The 26,039-nt window shown below is 43.3% G+C and overlaps 1 protein-coding gene across 1 annotated transcript; it reads right to left on the bottom strand.

Moving 5' to 3' along the window:
* Positions 1–464: 464 nt before the first annotated feature.
* Positions 465–24,475, bottom strand: pgs1 (phosphatidylglycerophosphate synthase 1). Its single transcript, XM_084566870.1, has 11 exons — positions 24,306–24,475; positions 19,652–19,862; positions 15,858–15,935; positions 12,365–12,464; positions 12,089–12,278; positions 10,621–10,799; positions 8,552–8,754; positions 7,332–7,623; positions 6,681–6,829; positions 6,454–6,584; positions 465–1,249 (listed from the first exon to the last, which is right to left on the bottom strand). The coding sequence occupies exons 1-10, from the start codon at positions 24,419–24,421 to the stop codon at positions 6,465–6,467; spliced, it is 1,638 nt and encodes a 545-aa protein (XP_084422996.1). The 5' UTR covers positions 24,422–24,475; the 3' UTR covers positions 465–1,249; positions 6,454–6,464.
* Between the last annotated feature and the right edge of the window lie 1,564 nt (positions 24,476–26,039).

Below are 26,039 nucleotides of genomic sequence, written 5' to 3'. Positions count from 1 at the left end.
ACCTGGATTCATGTTCTTGGCCTCAGAAACAGGTCAAACAAGGCTACAAGGAAGTGGATGCTGTGATGAGACGTCATGAGAGAGAGTCCCTGTGTGACTTCATATTAACCGCAAGATTCGTCAACACTGAAACATTTAAAGAATCCGTCACGACGCTTCTTATCTCCACCTGGTATATTTACAAAAGCATTCCAGCGCCACCTGAATGACCTTATCTGCTCCCCGGTCGACATTCTTCCCCTTCCGTTACTTCCTGCTTGCGCTCATCCGAGCCGATCGTTTTGCATCTTTCTATCGTTCGCCGTCGTCGCCGCCACGCAGTTTTTCCAGATTTGAAACGACGATCAGGAGATGAAAGAGTCGGCGATGCAGAGCGGGGAGATTCCCCTCGACGTGGCCTGAATAAACAACGAGTATATGATAACGAGTGAAAGCACGTGATCAGAGGAGCCGGTTCAGAAAAGACGATGAGTTTTTTTTAACGGCTAAAACTGAGCAATTATCATTTTACGTTGGTCTAAGTTATTAATCTGTTTGTTTTTTTTGTTACTGAACAGCTGTGAGAGACTCAACCAAAGCGATTCATACAGAAAACCAAACAAGGAACTGAAAGACCTTAAAGCTCAGAGCAGCAGACTCCCGAGACCTCGAACTGACCTGACCTGAACTCTTTGTTCTTTCAAAATAAAATGTCAAACACAAACAGACGTCGCTTTAAAAATCAACCACATCCGTCCTTTAATTTACAAAGATAATAATGTAGACTGTACAGTTTGCTGTGATCGCACTTGCAAGAGCTTTTAAATCTGTTATCAAAGCTCCTCCGGGAATCGAAATGTTTCACCACACCTCTGTTTACCTTTCATTACATCAGAGACGTCTCTATTTATAACTCGTGCATGCAACACCAGACCGCGCTGGTGGAGGTGTACGTACAGCACAAGTAGCTTCTTTGAAATGCAGGCAGCTGATAGCTGTTCACGTGTTCGTTTACAAACAGTGTTAACGGCGTAAACCAGGAGCAAGAGCTCGGATAGAGAAGAGGATTTACCTCCCGAGTTCAACACATGCTCCTGTATATGTGTGTGTGTGTGTGTGTGTGTGTGTTTGAGAGTCACTTCCTTGGGACAAACTCAGGGTTTTTTATCCGAGGAGACGGTGAAGACGTGCTGATGATATTCCAGTGTGTCGTCTGCAGGAGTCGGGGTCGACCTTCAACTCGGGACAGAAGAAAAGCCGCCTGCTCCTCCTGCTCGGCAAAACAGACAAGAAGAGAAAAATGTTCAGTATTCTGCGTTTAGTCTTTATCAGGAAGGACGGGACGTGAAGGCTGGGTGAACGAACATAAATCTCTGTTAGCTTATTATTATTTCCAGAATCATAAAAGACTTAAAAGATGCAGACGTTTTTAAATTTCGGTCTAGCTCCTCGTTAAGTGGTAAGTGTCGTCCGCCTGTCACGCGTGAGACCGGGGTTTGAGTTCCATCTTTTGGTGGAGCAGAGGTTAGAGGTAGAGCTTGGGACTGAAGGGTCCCAGGTTCACCTCCCCCCCCCCCCCCCAAAGCCTTGAGCAAGCATCTAACCTCTGAACTGCTTAGAAGCTGCAGCCCACTGCTCCAACTGGAATGGATGGGTCAAACAGCAGGAACATAGTTTCCCTTTTGGGATCAATACACAAATTATTAGTTTCTGTTGTCGTCTTTATACTTAAATGTGAGATTTGTGCGCAGTTACACTCCCTGTTTTGATTTAGAAACATCTGGGAACAGGAATTAAAAGCGCTTTATTTTGTGGATTTTGGAAGCAACGTCAAAAAGTCCATCAGCAGCGTTAGGGTTAAGACACCTTTAACGGTACCGTCTCGTTGTCGTAATTTATTTAAATAGAGTTTTTGCTGAATCTGTGATCAGATTCTGCGCGACCACGTCACAGTTTCCCCACTAGAGGGCGGCCAGGTCCGTCTCAACCCACCAGATAACTCACGGCGATTGCTGTGTGAACATCAGCTCCAACAGTTGGAAAAGCTCCAACCTGTTGTCACCAGTTTCTAACAATAGACAGCCGGCGCTGCCGATAAGAACGTTTTTATCCTTTTAACCAGCACGGCTATTGTTGGACGGACGCGTTTTGTTTTTTCCTCTGTCAGGAATAAAAAGGAGGAGACAAGCAGTAAAGGACGCAGATCACAATCCCGGGCGGATACAAAACAACGGCGAGAGAACTGCTGTTTAAACTGTTGATGAACTCGACCACAAACAACACTGGTTACTTATGTCTGAGTGAATGTTTGAGAGTTTAGAAAGAAATGGAAAAAGTTTGAGATTCACACGAATGAATGAAAAATTGTTAAATAGATCTAAATTTAATAGTTTAACTGAAGTCAGAGGTTTATTAGATTACATTTTGTTGCATTTAATTTTTCCTATTCGGTTTAACTGTTTATCTGACTTTCAGCCAAACGACCACGTAAAGATGAGATTATCTGGGTTCGTATCTGAACATGTTTCAGCAGAAAACTGTTGCGAGTTGAAGATGAAACAAAAACTCGAACTCGCCTGCTGATTCAGATAAAAAACATAACGTACAAACAGACCAGAGGAAACCTGAGCTGAACTTTTTACAAACTACGACCGCCGTAAACATTCGACAACAGGGCCGTAAATATAAAGTTCAGAGGTTAAAAACAGTCTCGGGGATTTTAATAAAGCAGCTGGGAACTGTAACGTTACTCAGAAAGGAATAAAAGTCAACTTGAATTCAAGCTGAGCTCATTTACAACACGTTTATATTTCTTATCGTGAGATATGTACACAGATATTTTTATGTAGATGCATAATAAATTTCCTTTAAGGTTCCTTAATGTTGCCAAACGTCAAATTTCCCTCTGCTGACGTACCTTTTTAAAGACGCAGCAATTAAATTTTGTATATCTGCGTTTAATCTGGATGGTAAATCAATTTATTCTGACCTTATTCAGCTCTGAACGACTTCTACAACTTTTTCTAGAGAGAACAGAGATAAGGACGCACATTTTTCAGACAGCTGCAGGGTATTCATGTTAGAAATAGCTGCATCGCGTCTCTCATCTCCGCACAGCTGAACTGTAAGAGAATTTAAATACAGACGCGATCTGCAGGTCGACCTTAAAAGTAGGAGGTAAAACTTTTTTGAACATCTGGACTGTAGACATGTAAAGAGAACTGTAGTTTATAAGCGTAAAAACTACTCCTAGGCCTCCAGACTGAATCAGGTGATCAGTTCTCACGTCCGTTTGCACCCCCACAACCATTTTCCTGTTAACTAACAATGACGTAAGAGCTCAGGTCGACTTTCACCCTGACGTCACCGGCCAGCCTCACTGGGTCATCCCGTCAGAGCGTGCGTCATTAAGCCGGTAAACGTGAGGATTTCCACCGGTCTTTGCACCATTTTCCAACAAAAGGCCGACATACGATCTTACTCATATCATTGTTTGAGCTTCATGGCGTGCATATTTGTGCACTATACTCGAGGGCTGTAAGATGAGCTATTCTCAGACGCTTCCTTCTGGCACCAGATCACTCAACTTCTTTTTTTTTTTTTTTTTTTTTTTTAAAGCTCCCTTGACTGTTCAGGTGGCGATAAGATGCCACCCATTTACCGTCATTATCCAGCCTGCAACACTTCCTGTTCTCAGAAACTACAAAAAAAAAAAAACTGCTGTGTGGCTTTCAGTCAATCTCCAGCTGTGATCTCAACGGGCTTTTCCTTCGAAGCTCATTTAAAATATATATCTTATTTTCACGAGACATCACAAGCGGCCACGCTGGCTCCGGTTCAGGGTCCAGGCGAACCTTTTGACTTCACCTCGCCAAGTCCTGACAGGATTCACGCCGACCACAGTGTCAAATCATCACCATAACGCAACGCTGACTCACTTCTTAACAGGAGTGAATCAGCCGACACGCCGTCCCCGCTCTCACTTTGGTGATCTGGGCTGCTGGGAAGACGAGGTCTGGACCTGCGATCTGGGACTAGCCACAATGACTGCAGGCATTTCAAAGAAACCGCAGCCCGTTTCACTCACAGTATGGTCGGAGATGTATTTTGTCTACTCGGCAGAAATCACAGACTACGATCTGAATAAAAACTGCGCATATGAAGCATAAATGTAAAAGGAGAATCAGGTTCGCCCCTTCATTTCTATTGTTACGATGGCTGTGCAAATTTAGATTTGTACATTTTTAGTTTAAAAATCTGCAGAAAACTAATCATGCAAATGAAAGCTTTGATGATATGATCATATGAACTCCATATCTTGAAGTCAGAGCACAAAGAAAACAGTTTGAAAAGAAAGTTCTTGCACAAAATGAATGAAGAAATTATCTAAAACAATCACCGTCGTCTAGTTTGACATCACGCTTCGAGCTAAATAATGACAATATTTGATATCTTCTTTCTTTGTGTGATTATATATGGCATAAGGAGCAATACTCTGCTTGATTAAAGATAAAAGTCTGAAGCATGTCTTACAAATAGCTCGACTAGAACATGAAGTAACCAAAAACGATTACGATCTATACCTCTTCAGCTGCTATTCTGTTATCGTGCCTCGTGAGTTCACCACTTTAATAAAGTTTGGTTAACTGAAGTGAACGCGAGTCAAGACAGAAATACAGAAAGAAACAGTCAACAGCTGCTTTTTAAGTCAGAACTGGTGATTCAGCCTCTACAGTAACACTCAGAGTAAGATGACACCGTGACCTCGTTACAGGAACAAAACAGTCAGACAATCAGACCGGTTGGAAACGGCGTAAACGATCCACTGTTGCTTCACATGTTTGGCTCAGCGTTGAGACTTTTTAACGGCGCAAACAAGCTGCACACGCACTGACCAACGTATTCTTCTTCCTAATTTCTTCTTGCTAACTGGACTTTCGGCAGATCCTCATCATTTATTTGTACCAGTTTCTGTCCACTTGATAAATTTAAAATGGTTTTTGAAATAAAATTGACGGAGATCAGATCAGAGAGCTGGAAAACAAAACAAAACAAGTTGCTCAAAAGCTCTAAAATGCTCAAAACAGTTTCTGTAAACATTTACAAAAGTTCGTGAGACTTGTGTTTACATCATTTAAATGTCGTCGTCTAAATCGTGCTGCAACAAAGTTTAAATTCTACCGTTTGGCTAATGTTTACATTTAAGGTGTTAACAAGCTGCATTGACATGATTATACTGGATAATTGTACTTCAAAAGAATTTTATCATTCATTTATAGCTTCAGTTTCCGTGCAGTTAAAGGAGAACTACTGTTTTTTTACAACCTGGACCTTATTTCTACCATAAAATACGATCGTTTACTCACCCATATAACTGTTGTGTTATTTGCACTCGTTTAGGAGATAATTACATCCACGTATATCCGTATAGTGGGAGTAAATGGGGCACCGAAACGCAGCCTCTAGATAACGCATTATCTGCCGCGAAACTTGTTCATTTCACCAATATTTTTGTTATGATACGCTAATGCTATTCCCCGTTGAGTCCGGAGTTACCTGTTATCATCATCTGGGGTCTGTAGATTGACCTACTAACCTCTGACCTGGATGATGTCATCTCTGAGCGGAGCGCGGAGCGCGCACCCCGCGACGGTCGGCTAGTTTACCTGTAATTTGCTACTGCTAGCTTTTTGCAACACGGCTGAATATTTTTCCGATTCTGAGGTTGTGACATTGGATGATGATAACAGGTAACTCCGGACCCAAAGGGGAATAGCACTAGCGTATCATAACAAAATATTGGTGAAATGAACAGATAATAAAGTGTTATTCAGAGGCTGCGTTTCGGTGCCCCATTCACTCCCATTATATGGATATACGCAGATCTAAATATCTCCTAAAGGAGTGCAAATAACACAAAAGTTATATGGGTGAGTAAACTATCGTATTTTATGAAAGAAATAAGGTCCAGGTGGTAAAAAAAACAGTAATTCCCCTTTAATTAATTTACGTCAAGCATTTTATCTCACTGTTTGGTCTCCACCAGCTGTGGATTGTTTATTCTTGAACACGGACATATGATCCTCTTATATATGATTTTGCTTGACAATTGGAGCCGATTATTATCATTTATTTGCAGTTTTCTGTTTCCGTCCACTTGATAAATCTAAGGCCAACGTTCACTTTTAGCTCCACTTTTGGTCTCCACCACCCGTCGCTCGCTAACGGCAAGTTTTATGAGATAAGGTTAAAGAAATCATTTAAAAAGGTGCTGCTTTAAAAACAATTAGCTGAAAAGCTCTAAAAGTTAAGTGATGATTTTTGCTTCCGTTCATTAAAAACGGTAAAATAATTTCTGTATAAAAACATTGAGTAACGCAGATTTAAAGCTCTGGTTTTCTTGTCAAGTGTTTTTTTCACATAACAGCAAATTAGATCATTTTTTTCATGTGTTGTGCGTGTGTGGGTTTGCACCTGATGCGGTTTCAGAAGAAATTCTTGATGAGCGGAGTCACTAGTTTCACCCACAGCTTGACGTGGCGGTCGGGACGCTCGAACGTGGAGCTGGACACCTCCGTGGAGAGTCTGTACAACATCTCCTGCTCCTGGGAGTTTAAAAAAAAAAAAAAAAACACAGGTGTGCGTTCAGTAACCAGCAGCACGCTCATTCATCACCGTCGAGAGGAAACGAGAGGGCCGACCTCCTGCAGCTGGCTCTGTAGTTCCTCGTTCTCCGTTACTATGGCGATCTGGGCCTCCAGGTCACGGTGAACCGAGCGGTAACCGAAATTAGGGGAGCCAATTAGAGTGAGGCAAGGCCGATCCTGCCCCCGGAGGTAATACCACAGACCTGTAGGAGAGGAAAAGCGGAGTGAGCCAGCGAGGAGGTAATGCTTCAGAGAGCAGTTTCCAGCAGAGATTTCTGTCGGCCCCCCAAACCACAACTAAAAGGAAGCACATGCAGAAATCCCCAGCGTGGATCCAAAACCCCAAAATATGAGAGAGTGAGTGTGCATCCTTGTCCTGAGGCTACAACAGAGTGACTGTACAAGCCTTCGCCTCTCACGCTACATACCACCGCGACCACAAGAAGAACAGCAGAGCAGGCAGAGGAGCAGTGAGAGTGATGTGTTTTATTATTTTCACTGAGCCAAACAAAGCTCATCTGGACGCCTCGGTCCTGGTTACACGGTAATATATCAATAGACGTGGGGTTAGTTTTTTTTTTTTTAAATCTACAAATCAGACTGGCTAAATATTTACAGTCTTTAAAACAATGAATATTCCTGCAGACACGCCATCGCTGAAAAACATCCTAATCCCTGCAGAGGCTCTCGTTGAGTCCCACCCACCTTTGGCGTGGAAGGTCCACTGAGACCTGTAGTACTCGTGCAGGTGTACCCTCTCCTCCTGGCCCAGCCGACACACCTGGTCGTAAAACTGCCTGGCGATCTGGATGTAGGCGGCGGGGATGGCTCCGGCGACGCCCTTGGCCCCGAAGAACCCGTTCACCTCGGGGGAGGCGGTGAGGATGCGGTAGCTGGCTCCGGCCCCGAGCACCAGCCGCATGTACGCCTTGGTCAGGTTGAAGTAGCCCGACGTCAGGAACACGGTGGAGTCCGGCCCGGCGTCCGTCAGCAGACGCTGGAGGGGGACATAGGGAGACGGGAAGACGAGTCAGAGCTGCGTTTCCGTTCATTTTATTTCTCGAATAGCTGATTATTAAATATATAAAACATTACTTTGAACACGTTAGGGTTTATGTTTCCTTCCTCGTGTCTGCTCATGTCCTGTTTCTACGTTACTCTGACGCAGAGTCGACTCAGAGGCTCAACAAGTTTTTCCTCAGTTAAATCAGATCAGACGCAGACAAATTATTGATTGCAGTAGTTGCAGTTTCTTATATTTGCTTGACATATCGATCAGCCATAACATTATCACCACCTTCCTAATATCGTGTAGGTCTCCAAAACAGTTGCGACTCGTCAGAGAATGGACATGGGTCTTCTGAGGGTGTCCTGTGATGTCTGGGAACAGGATGTTGTTAGAGGGGGGTCTTTAGGTCCTATGGGTTGAGGGGAGGGGCCTCTGTGGATCATCCCACAGATATTTCATCAGTTTGGGATCTAGTGAATTTGGAGGCCAGGTCAACACCTTGTGCTGTTCTTCATGTTTTTTTGAGTTGTTCCTAAACCGTTTTTGTGGCTGCGTCCTGCTGCCATTAAGGAGTGTCACTGCTATGGGGTGGGGGTGCCTGGTCTGGTATAAAATTTGCACTGCAGCCATTTTGTAGCTGAAAACGTGTATTTCTGGTTTCTGGTCCAAAGACTGAATAAATAAAATAATCTTGTAGAGTGAAACCTAAACATCTGTAGTTCTTGAGACCAGCTGGTGCCTTAGTCATGTTAAATTAGAGTTAGTCATCATTTTACTGGGTTCATTCCCAGAACATGTGACTAATAAATCACTTAAAAATGCTCAAATATTTATCTGTGGTTTATTAGTGCTTATTATTATTCTTATTAACGCCACTCACACGATTTAATCACGTACAGTCAGGGACACAACTCACCTGCGTGATCTGCTCGTCCACCCGGATGCCCAGAGGTTTCATCTGCACCAGGGGGAACACCCAGGTGTCCCCCCACTCCCCCTCGCTCATGCCCTCGTCCTCCGAGTCCTCCGACCCGTTCAGCAGCCGCTGCCTCACCTGCGCCGTGTTCACGACCTCCATGATTCGCTCCCTCGCCGCCGCCGAGAAGTCCTGTCGGTTGCCTGGTCGCCATGGAGATGCACACACAAGAGGAGGAGGAGGATGAGTGGGAGACGGGTCACAGTGTCCTGGGCTCTGAGTGTGTGTGTGTACTGGTGTGTTTCTCATGTTGTGAGGACTTTCTCTTTGGAAATAAATCAACGTTAGAGGAAGGTTAGGATTTGGTGAATGTAAATTAGGATTAAGAGGGTCTTTTCACCCAAATTACATTAAAAAAAAGTTGCACATTTAAGTTTAGGTGGTTGTTTTAAGTACTGAGGGTTAGCTGGTAACGTGGCACCAGGCGGAGGTAGTGTTTCTATGGTTACCTGCTGTTTAAAGTCTCCTCCTTGTGGTTTTTGCAATGCTGTGCAGTTTTTTTCACCGTTATCACACTGAAGAAGAGTTTAAAACCCTCATAAACAGATTTATCTGAACCTGGACAATTAAAACTTAAATTATCTTTATATCTACGGTACGTACAGACACCGAGTCTCTGAATGGTTTAACGATTGTCCCCGTGCCCATTGATATCTTTTCGTGCAGGTTGACCAATCAGAGTTTAGCAGATATCCTTCCAACACCTCTGCTGGTCGCTTGTGGACTTTCCTGACTCTGCGTGCAAGCAGATCAGACAAAAATATTGCTCGTGTACGGACAGAGCTAGCTAAAAAAAAATAAATAAACATGGCAGATTTGGTGGTCGGAACCAAAGCTGCTAGCCGCTTCCTGTGTGTGCGCCACTTAAAGGTAGGGACGTCAACTTCCTACATAGGCATCCACCTAGATATCTTCATAAAAAAATAGTAGTTTTTTGATTAAAACATCAAAAAACACAAAGCCAGCTGGACTTGTTTCTGGAAGACGTTTCATCCGAGTAGCTCCTTCAGTTATAAATGATTTCAGCTTTGTTTCATGGATTCACCATGACAACCTTCACAGACCGCAGCTTCTTGGCAGTTTAAGCTTTTTCACCAAGACTTTGCCTCCAAGACGCAACATACTTCTCTGATCAAATATGACGACAATGGGACGAATCCATCAAGCGCTACTGCTGGATTACAGCACGGGAATGATTTAACGGTAACACAACAGCGTGGAGCCAAAACGAAAGTGGGTCAGATTTTACAAGTGAGTGAGGTGAAATCCGTCTTGTAGTTTGGGAAGTGACCTCCTTAAAGCACAGGTAGCTGCAGCGTAACAGTCCTCTGAGCTTTATTCATGATAACTGAGAGTGACTCAGACTAACTTCTGTCTCCACCTCGTCTGTTACCACTGATCGTCAGGACGCTTATTCTATTATCGGCTTCAAATGAGATCAGTCATTCTTACAAACGTCTTTACTTCAATTTTACCAGTGCTCATAGCTGTGTGTGTGTGTGTGTGTGCGTGTGTGTGTGTGTATCGGTTCCCACTACATATCTTCTTCCAGCAACACTATGACATCACAACTCTATTCCTGGTGTTCGTTTCCATGGCGGTCCGATCCAGCAGACATGATGTCATTCATCCCTCAAACTAACATCCTGGCAGTCTGCTCTCCAGTTACGGACACACTGCACGAGTGTGTGTGTGTGTGTGTGTGTGTCTGTGCGCGTGTGTAGTTGAAAACCTGACAATTTCACATCCGGCTGCACGGCTAGCCAACCGCAAAAGAGCTCTCTGCATCGTCCTCACTGTACAATCGCACTCCGGCTCAGTCGCTCTCTCTCTTTGACCAGCATATCTTCGCCTGTCTAAGCTTTCAAGCTCCATTAGCGAAATCCATCGGCCGTCGGGCGCTGAAACACGGGGGCCGCAGCCGAGCGCGAAGTGTCACACGCTGTCAAAACATGTTGCGGGGTAAACACGCGCCTGTGTGTGCACACACCGGCGTGTTTGGTTTCTACCTTTGTACGGGTGCACCATGCCCTCCAGCATGGTGACCGAGTCGTCGGGCTGCAGCTGCAGGGAGACGTCGCCCACGGCGTCCACCAGCTCGGAGAAGAAGTCGGCGACCTCCCTGCAGTTCTCCAGCAGCACGTAGCGGTCCTGTCTGTTGGTGAAGTACGAGTCGCTCAGGTTGGCCCTGGATTATAGGAAACAATAGAGACAAAAGCCTTTTAAGGTGAGGTTATTTTTCTTGTTCTTTGCTTCTTTATGCTACTAATGCAGGTGGCCGTCCTGTTTTCAATGGCTTTGTCAGTTCAGTTGAAGAGAAACCCATTTGTCAGTTGGCATTGTGTTGAACTGGAGGCCGTCGAAACCATCCCGACCGGCTGATCTGTTAGCGAATCAGTGCTAACAGGTCAGCCGGTCAAATTTAAAAATTCAGCACATGATTCATGACAGTTTGTACATCCACACTCCAAAGCTCTTCCTGTTTCCAACTTTGAATGCAGATACAGACTACTGCCACCTGCTGGTAGGAAGAGTTATTACCTTCAAACAGAGTCAAACGTGCACGCGGGACCGTAGTCTTTACGATGTGTTCAAGGGCGACTTTTTCACCCTGACACCGGCAACGTGAGGAGACGCCACATCCAGCCTTCGTTGCCGGTAGCTCGTAGATGCTGGTGTGGCAATTTCTGCTTTGGTAAAGCTGTTGATTTATGGGAACAGGCTTAATGTTGACACACCAGCATGTGCCCTCAGGTCCCTCATATGTTAAAAGTTAATCATCCCGAAAGATGTTTTGTTAGTCCAGTTTAACCTGAAGGCTTGTGTGACACATTTTATTGCCAAGAAGGAAACATGGCAAAGTAAATGTCGTTACCGCAGAAATGTGGGCGCTGGAGCACGTCCAACATTGTCCAAATTTCCCCGCACAGGCCTAATGTATGTATACGTGGACAATTCCTAGCAATGGGGGTAAACATCTCCTCTTTGAGCTGGAAGTGTTTAAGCAAACTGATATCATGAGAAGGGAGGACTTTTGTCAAGCAGCCAAGATTCTCCACTATCACAGATAAGGTGTTATTACAAACCTTAAACTCTCTCCTCCTCTGATTAATCATATCTCAGAGAGATCTTCCTCGTAGCACTTCTGTTTACTCGTCTTTGTTTGCTACATGTGGTTTTTTTTGTTCACTTTTCCCACAAGCAAAGTCAGCGTGCCATTTGCTGTGCTGAACTGAAATGGAGCGGAAACCACGACGGCACCGTGCCCGCTGGCCTCGGAGCACACCCACGCTGATCTCCATTTTCCCTGCATATGTCAAAAATGTGAGGACATTTCCCAGCAACGATGGCAAACACCTGCAGTCCGATCAGGACTGACTGACCGGAACGAGGCAAACTCTAGTTTGAATTCGAACCAAGTGCGAAAGGGTCATGTTGACACAAAAGGTGAGGGGCCGGATTAGGGGGTCAACGTACCCGCTGATAATAACACTGTCATCGAACAGGTAGACTTTGATGTGCTGGACGCCGATGGTCTCATTGAAGCGTTGGGGGACCAGCAGTCGCAGAAGCCCCCTCAGGTCCGGCGTGTGGTACAGAGACACCCTCATCCGAGACGAGAAGCGCTGCAGCAGAGGCAGCAGCATGGTCCTCGAGTTGATCTGTCCTGCGCGGGGGAAACACAAATACCGTCAGGAGGGCAAGCGTGGAGATGTGCACGCAAACGCTTGAGATAAACGGAGCGGTTACGACCTCGTGATCCGCGCGTGTAGTCCAGCAATATGGAGACTTTTAGGTCGGGAGACCGACTGTCGTCTTGTGAACGCTGAAGCACTTCTTCCATGCAGTCCACCTGAAAGAAAACATGATCAGACGATCACTCGCAATGAATAGTAAAAATATATTTGATGCAAATGGTTCAGTCCAAGATTCTGTACGTTATGTCACACAGGTCTGGGACTCAATCACTAAAACTGTGGAGGTTTTCTTAGCATGCTAGCAAAGATGCTAACTACAGAGCTAACAGTATTGCCAGCTTTCAGAGCTCCTCAAACTGTTGACAGAAAATAGACGACTGGTTCGTCCATTCACAAGTACGTCATTCCTAGGATGACTTCACAGAAACAACCTTGGCATCCAATTAGGGGAAATTGATTCAACCACTCAGTTCTTCACAAGAACATTTTTCTTTTTGAGCTTTCAGGGAGAATAAGGTTTCCTGTGGTCTGTAATCATGTTTTAATTTGTCACTCTGCAACGTTGAATCACTAACCGTACACGTCGCACCTCCAATTTTTCAACAGACGGTGACTGAGAAATTCCACCGCCTTCAAACATTACGTGAAACGTTCAAAGTCATAAATATCACTTTTATAGATATTAGCCGACTAGCACTGTGCCAGTGTAAGAGAAAAATTACAGGTGGGGATTTCAGCCACACACAGATGTACGGCCCTACACCGATCTTATTTTTCCTGCTGTACGCGAAGCGGTAAATGTTCCAAAGTGGAACTGCAAAACAAAAGAGCAGATTAATGATTATTAACTGGCAGGAAACAGCATTTATAAAGCCCCAACCTTTTTTTTTTTTTTTTTTTAATCATCTGTTCACAGTGCGTGGGAAAAGAATGAGTCACGACGGTGCACAAAGAGGAAACTGCTGCTCGGCAGACAGAGGGCACAACTGGTGGCCCGCCTGGCATTTGGATCCCTCCTGATATCTCAACCGTGCATCTGGTGCCCAAACATGTGCATGATACATCACCCCAGAGTGGCTGTTTACATGCCAGTAAAACATTTCTCCTTTCCAAGAAGAAAGCTCTTACGGGACATCTGTGCCAGCAACGCTTCCAGCTCTGGAAGTTTCCTGTGGGGCAAATCTGACAATGAGTGGGATCTCTGAGGAAAAATGATTGTGCAGTTTTTGCCCAAACCTCAACCACCAAAAAAAAAAATCTTTTTTTAAAAAAAAATGTATTCCCTGTTACTTCTAACCAAATACTGGCTTCTCAGCACTTCTAATTTATCACAATAGGTTTATTTTAGGTTTCTTTCCCTTTACATTTAATATTTAGCATCCTCCTGCAAACTGTGCGATGTGTTGGTTTCATTGACTAAATGTAAAGACGGACAAAACGGCGGCTCCCGACGATTGACGGCACCGCACCTTGATCACCCCCTGGTGGCCGTTTGTAGTATTATTCATAAACCCCGCCCTCTCACAGTTTACGCAGTGAGCTAAAAATAAACAACAAAACCTTTAAATAAACAGTCATGTTAATATTTATTTAGTTGCTCATGTTTCTATTGATTTTTTTTTTTTCCATGCAAGTTTACCTTCGTAGGTACGACTATTGTATTCCGCATATTTACATAATAGAAAGGTCACACCTTGTACCTAACATTATTGGGTTAATTTTGCACTTGCTGCTATTTGCACTTCTGGTTATATGCCAAACTTTATTTAGTATGCGCAACATCAATCTGACCTTATCAAAAAACAGACCTCGAGTACACTCTACTAACCGATATCTAGCACAACCGACCTATGTCGAAGAATAAAGTAGTTGATGTTGTAACTAGCGGCGTGCAACAAAGCCTCCACTACACTTAGAGACAGCCAAGATGGTGGCAGCTGGGCTATTTGGAAGAGGATTGTGAACACTGAGATCACCACCGACTGTCACGTTACCCGAAGCTCAGCGTAGGCGTCACCGACCAGCGCCATCTTGGTCGAGGCCAATCGCAAAATGGCCAAACCAAGACGGCTAGCAACGTGTTAAGACATTTATGCATAACTTTAAGCCTTGATCCAACTTAAATGAGTTCGATCAAGATGGTTATGAATGGAGAAAATAGCTATAGAGACTAAAATGTAAAATGTTTATTTCAGCTGTAAAGTTTGACATTTCAACACGGAGGTTTAGCCTCAAGTGGACATTTGAGGAACTGCAGTTTAGTGTTGGTTTAAGTTTGTCACTTGGCTACGACGTCTCTATAACCCCAAACACTACTGTAGAGATCCAAATGACGTGATGCGTGCAAGATGGCGGTGCCCATTTCCACAATATTTTGGATTCGCTTTTGTACGGGATTCACTTTTTCACTACTTTGCGATCACATGTCGTCCATCTTTATTTGCAGTTTAAGCAACAAGAAAAGATAAATGAGTCGAGTTAAATCTTGACATTAGTATTAGCCTGAAAAATCTCAACTACATTACAACCTAAAGTTTGAAGCTGCACCGTTTACATCCATGTTTAAAAGGCTGCCATCTGCTGGCATGTTACTGAATTTCTTAACCCACTACTGCCACCTATAGACCAGTGGAGACGTGCAACTATGCACACAACTATGCACACAACTATGTGCATTCACATGAGACTAATTACTAGTGACTAACAAACCCTAAAAGTAACCACTGCAGGTTATTAATGTTTATATAAAAGCCTCTGAATAACTTTTGCATATAGCGTGCTGAAGATAAACAAGCCTTGCTCCACCACTTGAGTAAATACACAGTGCAGGTGTGACTGAAAATATCTTTCTGTGTTAGCTGATCCCGGGTGAACATTGAAATCACACCTGCAGTTTGCATTCTTCAGTCTGAGCCACAGACCATTTTTGTGCTGAATTAAGTTCACTGCGTTCAATTTCAAAGGAAACGCAGGCCTGAAAACAAGTCACATGGACTCGCTGCAGCTTATTGACTCACGTTTCTAGTAATCCATCATCCTGTGAGGTTACAGAGTTTGGCGGCAATCACAGCTGATTCCAATGCTTTTAACTGTAATTAAGCCTGTTTCGTTTTTGTTTTTTTTCCCTGCATTTCACCCGCTCTGCTGCTGCTGCTGCTGCTCGTACCATTTTGAAAAAGAAAAACATGAAAAAGAGCTGAATACGAGCATCCGTCCAGACTGTGGTTTGCTTTCGGTTAATGTTGTTATGCAAGGCTTTCCAAGCATGAAGAACAGCAGTCTGTCACATGCCAGGGCTGGTCTCCTTATTCCAATAAACCCTAGCAGTTTGGGGTCACTCCTTGTTGTTGGCCTGGAGTTCATTTTCATTCTGAACAGACCACACTGTGGTCGTCTTGGAAGAGAACTCTGACTCATATTTTCTGGCATCTCTGACCAGTTATTTGGAGAGCGCACCATGTTTGGATGGCATTGTTCTCACCTGCCCTGAACTAAAGAAACTAAATTCTCCAGAGTTGTAACAATCACTCAAAGTCCACTTTTCTCACCAGCTCCTGCTCCAGCTGACCTGTTCCCAAATACAAAGAGGCCATCACCACTCGTCTCTTCGCGGTCTTGATGCGGGCCTGAAGTGAAAGAAAAAGATAAAAGAAGAATCACAACAGGGAAGGAGAGAGCAGTGAAGTGTACATGGGTGGAGGTTTCTGCGATACTATGAAAGGACAACCTTTTCAGAAGTTATGTTTCCTGAAAGTCACATGAACACAGTTGGCAACAGACATGAGGAACTATGGTAGATTCATAAGTCACCAAACAAACAGAAAAAAAAAAAAACCCCAACAAAATAACCAATAAAAACGTACTGTCAACTTTTTAAAATCTCCCCTGTACAGTTGTTTTGAATGGGGAACTAAACAGCTATGGAAAACAAACCATTCGACACATATTCTGATGGACTCACTTTTGGAGCCATTTGAACAACTGTGGTTCAGTGTTTGGTTAATTTTTCAGTCATGGAGGTTGTCACTAGGCCAACACGTCTCCATAACCCCCAGTCACTACTGCATAGACGCAAAAGACGACACCAGCGCAAAATTGGCGGCGCCTATTTCCACAATACTTTGGATTCATTTCCGTATGTGACTTCATGATGAAGCGCCATCCATCTTTATTTGCAAATGTATCTTGGTCACACGATCACTTAAATATTAAATGAAAATGAAGAATTAAGAAGCTTTAAAGGGGAATTATCGTTTTTTTACATCCTGGACCTTATTTAGATCCAGTAGAGCGCCGCGTATATCCATATAGTGGGAGTGATTGGGGCACCGAAAACACAGCCTCTAAATAACGCATTATCTGCCACGAAAGATTGACCTATTAACCTGTGACCTGGAAGATGTCATCTCTGAGCGCCGTGAACACCCGCAACGGTCGGCTTGTTTACCTTTAATTTGCTTTCGCGGCAGATAATGCGTTATTTAGAGGCTGCGTTTCGGTGCCCCAGTCACTCCCAGTATATGAATATACGCGCCGCTCCACTGGATCTAAATATCGTCCGAAATGACACCACAGTTATATGGGTGAGTAAATGATCGTATTTTATCCCAGAAATAAGATCCAGGTTGTAAAAAATGGTAATTCCCCTTCTTAATTCTTCATTTTCATTTAATATTTAAGTGATTGTGTGAGCAAGATACATTTGCAAATAAAGATGGACGACACTTGGTCATGAAGTGACATACGTAAATGAATCCAAAATATTGTGGAAATGGGCGCCGCCATCTTGCGCTGGTGTCGTCTTTTGCATCTCTGCAGTAGTGACTGGGGGTTATGGAGACGTGTTGGCCTAGTGACAACCTCTTTCGGGTTCGGTGCCCCATTCACTCCCACTATATGGATATACGCGCCGCTCCACTGGATCTAAATATCGTCCGAACTACTCCAAATGACACCAAAGTTATATGGGTGAGTAAACGATCGTATTTTATGCCAGAAATAAGGTCCAGGTTGTAAAAAAAGGTAATTCCCCTTTAACCAGTCTTTAGAAAACTGAGAGGATGAACCTGCAGACAATTATTTGCTGAATTTGTTTTTTTTAACAGCTTTGGTAAACCATTAAAAGATCATGTAAATCGATCGATTTGCATGGAGCACATCTTTGCATTGTCCACGCTCATGCCTACTTATGGCGGCTGAAGACTTCATCAGAAAAGGCACGAACCCAATCATCAAAAGTGTCTGAATGCTTTAAAATGGACGCCGACCTGTCAGTGATAAAGCCCTAAAGATCCACTGTAGAGAAGCTACTCAGTACAAAACAGCTGATAGACACAGCTGAAGCGTTTATCAGCATCTGAGACCAAAAACAGAGCTAAAATGAAGTGGTTACACTCGAAAGGAATGGTCACGGTGCTTTGTAAATCCTGTATGTGTTCACAGGAGACAGGTTATTTATGTCACAAGTTTCACTTTTTCCCTCAAGTGGAAAAAAACTGGTTAGAGATTCAGTTCAGCGACATTGTTAAGTAAATACAATTTCCTCTGTTGGCACCTAATCATGCAAATATGTTAACATGTGCATCGCTGTGGTTTGAGGTTGAGTTGAAAGATGTTTTTTCTGTATCGAGCAGTCACAGTTTTAACAGAATAATACATTAATTATGTGCAGACGGACAAACTGAATTCCTTTCACCTTTTCTGAAGCCACAAATCTCAGAAACTGAAAGATTCCTTAGAAACAATAACCAAAAAAAGTAAAAGCTTTTAGAACTTGTGAACCTTTAAAGGTATTTAGTCGCCCGTTTAAAAATCAAAATCCATCCTAATCTGAGGTTTCTGATCTATAACGTTACAGGTTTTTCAAATACCTGTTATGAGGCGCTACAAACGTTTCCTGACAGATAAATATAACCAGGGGCTGATTAAGTTACGAACAGGATTGAGCGGAGGCCGGTGCCAACGGGATCTATTAACAATACATTTGCATTCAGATGAAAACTTCCCAGCCCTCAATGCTATGGGGAAGTGGTGACAAAGCGGTAAACCACGCCCATTCACACAACCCTGTAACATGCTTTTACCCACATTACAAGTTTTGATAACAACATTTTTCATGTAACTTCCATCATCAGACACCGTGCATTAACCGCTTTATGTCTGAGCTGAACCTAAAGCTCCTGCCTGGAAGCCACAACAGCAGCACCTGCATATTACTGTAACTGAGTCCAATTCCTGTTTCTTTGTTCCCGGATTCGTTGAATAGATAGAGATAATAGAAGCAGCGGAAACACAAAAGAATTCCAATGCGGTGACACAGAGCAGGTGTGAAAAAAAAAAAAAAATGAAAATAGCCTCAAAGAAAACCAGCATGCGTGTCTGCTATTGTTTTAACTGAAACTGTCAAGTTGGTTTTAAGGAAGGATTCACAGAGCACCTGATTTTACCGACAGGAAAGGAGACAGGAAGACAGATGCACATTTTTCCTGTCTTTCAAGACTGTTTTAACTCATAAAATTAAAAAAAATATATCACTTTCTTTTAGCAGTCAGCAATATGTGTGGAGAATTAACGTTTGCCAGCTGCTACTCAGGAAAGACAGATTTTGCAGAGCAAGCAAAGACGGGTTTCTGGAGAAATTCAGGTCCTGTTCAGATCTGGTAATAACATGCGTCCTAGCGTGATTGAACTGTACATGGCCAGTCCACACCTGGTTCTCCACATGGGTCTCGAGCCACCACTTGACCCCCCCAAAGAGTATCATGCAAACAGCAGCTGTGTCAAAACAGTGGATCCCTATCTACCGTTGTTTCAGAACCATGAACAGCACTGTTTGTAGTGTGTGTTAAGTCTCTATTTTGGAGGGCACGCGCAACAAACAGCGCTGTCCGTGGTTCTGAAACAACGGTCGATAGCGATCCACTGTTTTAAGGAAAGAGCTGTTTACGTAACATTACACAGCGCCTCAAATTACATTGGTGTTTATTTATACACACAGAGCACAAAACTGACCATAAGTGGTGGCAAATGACATTGACAATCTTGTGACAATTCAATGTTCTGCTGGGAAACTTTTGGACCTGGCTTTCATGTGGATGTTACTTAGACATGTAGCACCCACCTAGACCAGACCTAGACCTAGACCTCACCCCTCAAAGGCCCCCACTAACAGCATCCTGTTACCAGACACCACAGGACACCCTCAGAAGGCCCATGTCCATTCTCTGATGAGTCACAACTGTTTTTGAGGCACAAGGGAGACCTACACAATATTAGGAAGGTGGTCATAATGTTATGCCTGATCGGTGTATGTGCTAGGTCGGCTCTAGAGGATGCCACTGACCTTCATGGCCTGGTAAAACTGGTCAGGCGAGGTGAGAATATGGATGTGGGTGCCCGGCACCCGGAAGGCGGGCACGTGCTCGGCCATCCATCTGAAGTGGGTAGAGAGGCCGTCTGTGCCCTGAGCGCCGGCCGACCCCGTGGGCCTGGAGACGTGGCGCGGGGCCGGGTCGGCTTCGGCCAGCAGGGGGGCCAGCAGCAGCACGGAGGACCTGCGGGAGACACGGGGAGCCGGAAAATTGATTTTACGCTGCTGAAAACGTAATAAAAGAGCAAAGAGCAAATCTCCTACTGACGTATCTGTCGCGTTCTCATCCTTTGGTATGAGGCGACGGATTGTTTGATTTTTATTGCGTTTGTTTTCCTGCTCGTTTTGCCTTCTTTGTCGTGCGTCTTGGTCCTTCACAGTTTACCAGGTGACGTGCACGGCAAAGTAAATATTAACTCCTTTTTACCCAATTGAAATGACAAACTTATGTGTTGTGACTCACGTAGAGTCGTGGAAGGCATGGAAAGAAAATGTTTAAAGAGCTTTTAAAACACTTTATGCAGTCTTAAAACGGTGCACTCGGGTGTAATAAACACAGGAGAAGTTTTGGAAGATCTTTTTTTATTAATTTTATCACAAGCCTAACAAAAACAAACACACATTTATATCTCATGAGAAGTCACTAGATTGCGAGCGCTCCATTTGTGTAACACAAGACTCCATAACAGCTGAGAGCTCTTAAATAGCAGCCATTTCAATTACGGTCTCAATCAGCTGATTGTTAATAGATGAGCACAATTCATCAGTAATCCATCAATAATTAATAATAATATCCCATTTAAACCAGGAATGTCTCCTAATTAATCACAGTTTTATAAAACTTTCTGCACATAGCTCTTCAATTATGAGATTAAGGGGTTATTGATCCGACACCCGCATGAAACTCTCCCAATAATTTAGGAGCCAGGCAGAAAAAGATTGTTTTTTTTAATGGGGCGCAACCAGAAGTGCAGGAGACTTCGATATAATCAGCACCGAACCGTGTACTACCTTTACATTTGCAAGGATTTGTTGATTAATTCAACCGGAGCCAGAAATACTCAACAAGAAGCAGCGAATTCTCTCTTTTAAAAAGCAAGAATTCACATTTTTAATGGAATAATTCATGAATTTATGAACAACGCTACAAATAAAATCCTTTTCCCCTTTTTCTGAAGCCGCCAATCTGAGAAACTGAGTCATCCGTCATTGGTTGACTCAATAAAGTTGTATGTTGCCACGGATACATTTAGTTTAAAGACCTCCTCTGTTAAAAAATCTAAAGATATTATTATTATTACGATACCTGTTTTGTACTTGTTTATATTAATTACATTTAAATCCACAGTGAAACATTACTGTTGTTTCCAGGAAAGACTTTCAGAATCATTCTTCTGATTATTTTGAATGTAATTTTCCATCTACCAACAAAAAGAGAGACTAAGAGACTAGGAGACTATTACTTCACCAGGTAAAACTACGTCACTCAAACAGAGTTGTTCCTTTTCAGACAGTTGTTTACACTTATTCGGTTTTCATTTCCCCTTTAAACATTTCCAGCTGGATGTGAGCATTTCCAGAATTATTCATGAGACACTGGAGCCTGACGCCGTCGCTGCGTCTTTCATCGGACTCCCCCTGAGCGGACGCTGGGTAAACTGGGCCAGGTGTGCTTTATATGACAGGAAACAATAGTTTTGCAGGTATCATGTTTTTCCTTCCGTCTTTCTGCCTCTCAAAGTGCCGGAGCGACTTTCATTCAAGCGAGAGGGCGTCGTCTTGGAGGCGAGTATCCAGTTTACTCCCACACCACAGCCGTGTCGGTCTGACCTGATCTCGCCAGCAGTTGGATGATGTGCTAACTAGTTATTTGCACAACTGACTAATACGCCAATAAAATGTCAGAAAGTAAACGCTCGGCTAATTTTGCATAGGTCACAGACGTCTGCGTAAGTCACGGGCCTATTTGCGCCAAGTCTTGCCCCTTTGTCCCAATAAACGAGGTCAGGGTGGGGTATCAGAAGTCCTCCGATTGTGCTGATTACATCTAAAAATCTGTTTGTGTGGATCAGAAGCACGAAAAGCCCTCGAGGGATTTCCTCTTTATGAATCCAAGAGCCATAAAAACAACGGTCCATAACTTCCTCGTGTCCCTACAGCTTACGCTAAATTATCCCTCAATTTATTTACAACGGTGCAAATTACACAACAACGACTCAAACAGAGAACAACCAGCTTGGCGGCGCCGGGCTTATGTAATGTGACTCATAGAGGGCTGGACAATTTTCTGTAAGTTGTAAAAGATAAGGCGGCCTGACGGGAGATAAGGACAACAGTTTCAAACAAATGTAACCACTGTTCTCGACATGAAGTGTTATAAAATGATCTATTACAGCAGTATTCCCCCGACATAAAACCGAGCAGATTGTTTTAATCCATATGACGGGCAGAGGAACAAGGAAGTAAACAGCATCAACATACCGTAATATGGTATCTGTAGATGTTATCAAAGTAAAGTTATTTAACGGGTGATGACTCCCACAGAGATGGAGTTAACTTCATTAGACGACTTAACCAAGTTAGCTATGTCAGACATGCAGGCCTTTAATCTGAATGAACAGAGGAGTCGTTTACTCTGGTATGTCACTACACCACATCCTCCTGAGTCGAAGCATGTGATTAAAAACAAAAAAGGGATCCTCTGTCTTACTCAGAATTCAGAACAGTTCAGAATAGCCCTACTGGGAAGTTTGGATTTACATCCTCATACTTCTCAAACGATCTAAAGTGGATTTGTTTGGCAAACTTGAGAAGCCGCTTTTTATATTCTGTGGCTCTTAAGATGTAGATCCAAGTCTCCATTCAATATTAGTTTAATCCTCTTGTAACACTACCGCTTACGCAATGTGAGCTTAAAGCTAAAGTGCGGGCCTTTTAAAAATGAACGAACGCGCGTGGCCTTCCAGTCCTCGCCAAACAAACTCAAAGATTGAGCCAATCAGCGTCGGGTGAACTTGTCTGCATTTCCAGAGTGTACCAGAGTTTTAAATCTGGCGTCTGTGGTGACATTCCTGGCACAATGTGCTTTACATGAGCCGCTAACCCTTAGGGGGAGAAGCGCAACGGCACAAACAAAGATTCAAAGCAAACACTTCTGCGTCAGATCTACTCGTAACCTACTCGTCAGCCTTCCCTAGAACTGTTACTACTCATCGTAGCAACACAGATCCCAACAGCTGTGATTTGCCTGAGCTACATTTCTTCATCCATGTGACTCAGTAGTGAGACAACCACAAAAAATGAATTCATCCTTCTTCTGCCTCCTACACGCCATCTCATTAAACATCCCCCCCTCTTTTTCCTTTTGTGTCGCGGTGTTTTCAGTAAAAAAGTCGCTTGTTTTCACCAGGACATTTGAGAAGGTGCCAACTTTTAACAGGGGACGCCCCGATCGGTATTAGGGCCGACCGGGGCGTCCCCTGGGCATTTTTTTAAAACGCTGGGATCAGATTAGATCAGAATATGGTTTCGGTCAAGCCTGATCTTTTCCAGTCGTTTATCTGTACAGTTTTAAATTGTATTTTTGTGTGTTTTTAAGGTGTAATCATCTTTGTTTTATGTAACTGGAATTTTATATCTTTAGCACTTTATAATCTCGATAAGTATTATTATTATTGCTACAAGCGCAGAGGGAGTTGTCCGCATAATTTGAGCGTTTCTCTGTTTTGGACTTGTGTTTACACCCGGACAGTTTGCCCTTTGTCCAGGTTTACTGGGGCACTTAAAAAAAACAAAGCCATCATTTTATGAACTTTCAAAGATGCATTGTCATAGGAGGAAAATCGCAGGTGAAATGGGCCCGGCTCCAAGAGGTCTTCCAGTAAGTCATGACACGGAGCCAACACTAACACCAGCAGGACCCTGACACCTGCCTGCCCTAAGTGGAATGCAGATGCTTTAACACTTACCACAATCCACATGTGCCTCTTTCCTGCTATGACAAGACAAAATTCTGGTCAGTGAAAGGGTCTATTGTTGTGAAAAATGACAGTCATCTCACGTTTTTTTTTTGCATAGAGCACAGAGGTGTGTCGCTCCACCTGCTGCTGGCTGATTTGGATAGGACCAAGCCCTTACTGTAAGCTAGGTGTGTCAATCACCGGCGACTGAAAGGGAAGAATAACACAGTCGCATAATGGGAGGACGATAAACGAGAGGAAGAAGTCGGGTTTCAGCCTCGGTAAGACGATATCTAATGTTAAACAACAGGGACACAGTGTTCCGTCCAGCTGTGTCAACTTTACTTGAAGGTTAGCTACTGTCTGAAAAGTCTCGTGGGGTTCATTAACGGCTAGAAACGCGCTAAACTACGCCATAAAATGACTTTATATTTGCCGAAAACGTGGTAATTCAAGCGACGATTGTTTAAACATTATTTCCTAAAAGTACTGAAATATCGGGGGGTTGACGTCTCCGTGAAGCAGCAGCATCAAAACACATACATGTCCGATAATGGGCGCATTAGCAACAACGTTAGCAGGGCATGCTAGGAGGCTAAAAGAAGGTGCAGGAAGGAGGGAGGGAAACCGCAGCGACGCCCATTCATCCCCGTGCCTGTGTCTCTTACCCTCCTCTTCTGTCCCGTGCTCGGAACAGCCTGTCCGATATTCGGGTAAAAACCCCGGCGATGGCCGGTGAGTACACGGAGTACACCAGCCTCCTCCAGGACATGGGAGCCGCCATTGCTGCAGCGCGGCGTGTTTGAATAAACTTTATTGACACCTTTCTGAGCTTCCCCTGTCCGTGGAGTAGTCTGTGGTAAATAAAAAAGTGGTAGCCTGGGCTGCAATATTAAAGGTGTTGGATTATAATTATAATTATTATAATTACAACAACACATTAAAAATAAATTAAAACGTTTTTCTACCTTTTTATTTTTATTTATTTTAGGTAATTTGAACGCATTAAAGCGACCTCTAGTGGTCGCCCTGCAAACTACCTCATAACTTTATATGAATTGTTGCATTTATTCATTTAAAATAAAAAAATGTACAATTGAAATAAACACACGTGTGCAAATATAAGCCACGCATGCTGGCCTCCAAATATATACTTGACCTGTGCCCTACCCGCTCTAAGGCGTGACCGTAACGCGTTTCCAGTCATGCAGCACAGAGTGTATTGTTTACAGGTGTGGAATGAGGCTTTTGTGGGGATAACTTTTTTAACTCGTTACACCCAGCGGATCATCATTGTTATTGTCCTGTAATCCCTCTGTGAGCAGGATGGTAGCTTCTCGTAAAACGCATAAAGCGTTAATCATTGGCTCTGGTGTTAAACACTGGAAAACAAAAGTTGTGTTCACTTTTGCGGTGTCCCACTTTTGCTGCTTCACCGAGAGCACACTATAGGTACACTGTAGGTAAGACTATAAAAAAGGTAAATTCAAATTGACTTTTTTTGATTATTTTCTGTTGCTACTTCTATTCTACTGTATTTCATTTTAGTCAAATACTGTATTTTCTTTCTGCTTTGGTTACTTTGCAAATTGAAAACCCTATAAAAGGCACATGAAATGTAATGTGTCTTAAGCATATTTAACTACAAAACAGTACATGCACCACTAAATAATAACCCAGATCCAATAATCATCAAAGCATCTAACAGCTGGACAGATAAAAACATTAAAAACAATCTTACATGTAAATATTATGATGATGAAAAAAGTATGATACACTGCAGAATAAGTCTGTTTTACTTTGATATCTCTGGTGCATTTTTCCGTTGACGTGTCCATCTAAGTCTGCAAGTCTTCTAAGAAAATATTTCAGGTCACGGCTCGGCAATAAAGCAATATAGCTGGTTGTTGCTCAAGAGCACTTACAGTACGTCAGGCGCTTCCTGACATGGAGCCACGGCCAGAAGGATCTTATCTTTAAACATTAGCCAGCTCGTAGTAGTTCAGATGTTAGTCATGTAGTAAAGAGAGGTAGAGGAGAACGCAAATGAAAGGCCAGAAGTATTTGAAATCTGTTTTAAGGTAAGCCTTTGTTTACTGACTTGAAAAGGAGAATTTTATATTGTGTGGAAGAATAAGGGCTGTGCTAAATTGATTAAGGTTTCATGGTTTATTGCAGCGAACGGGAAACAAACAAAGTACTGATGTGCAGTCACAGCCAAATATTACAGCAAGAGATAGAGAACAACCAAGACGCGGCAATGATAAAAACAACTCAGCAATATAGAGTAAGATTAAGATAAAATCAGATAAGATAATCCTTTAATTTATCCCACAGTGGGGTCAGTACACAGTTCATTAGGTGCACCAGTGAAAACAAAGGCATTCTAGCGTAAAAGCCTT

This window comes from Chelon labrosus (genome assembly GCF_963514085.1).
Source record: "Chelon labrosus genome assembly, chromosome: 19".
Lineage (NCBI taxonomy): Eukaryota > Metazoa > Chordata > Actinopteri > Mugiliformes > Mugilidae > Chelon > Chelon labrosus.
Note: the sequence above shows the minus strand (reverse complement) of the source record. Positions and strands in the feature narration are given on the sequence as shown.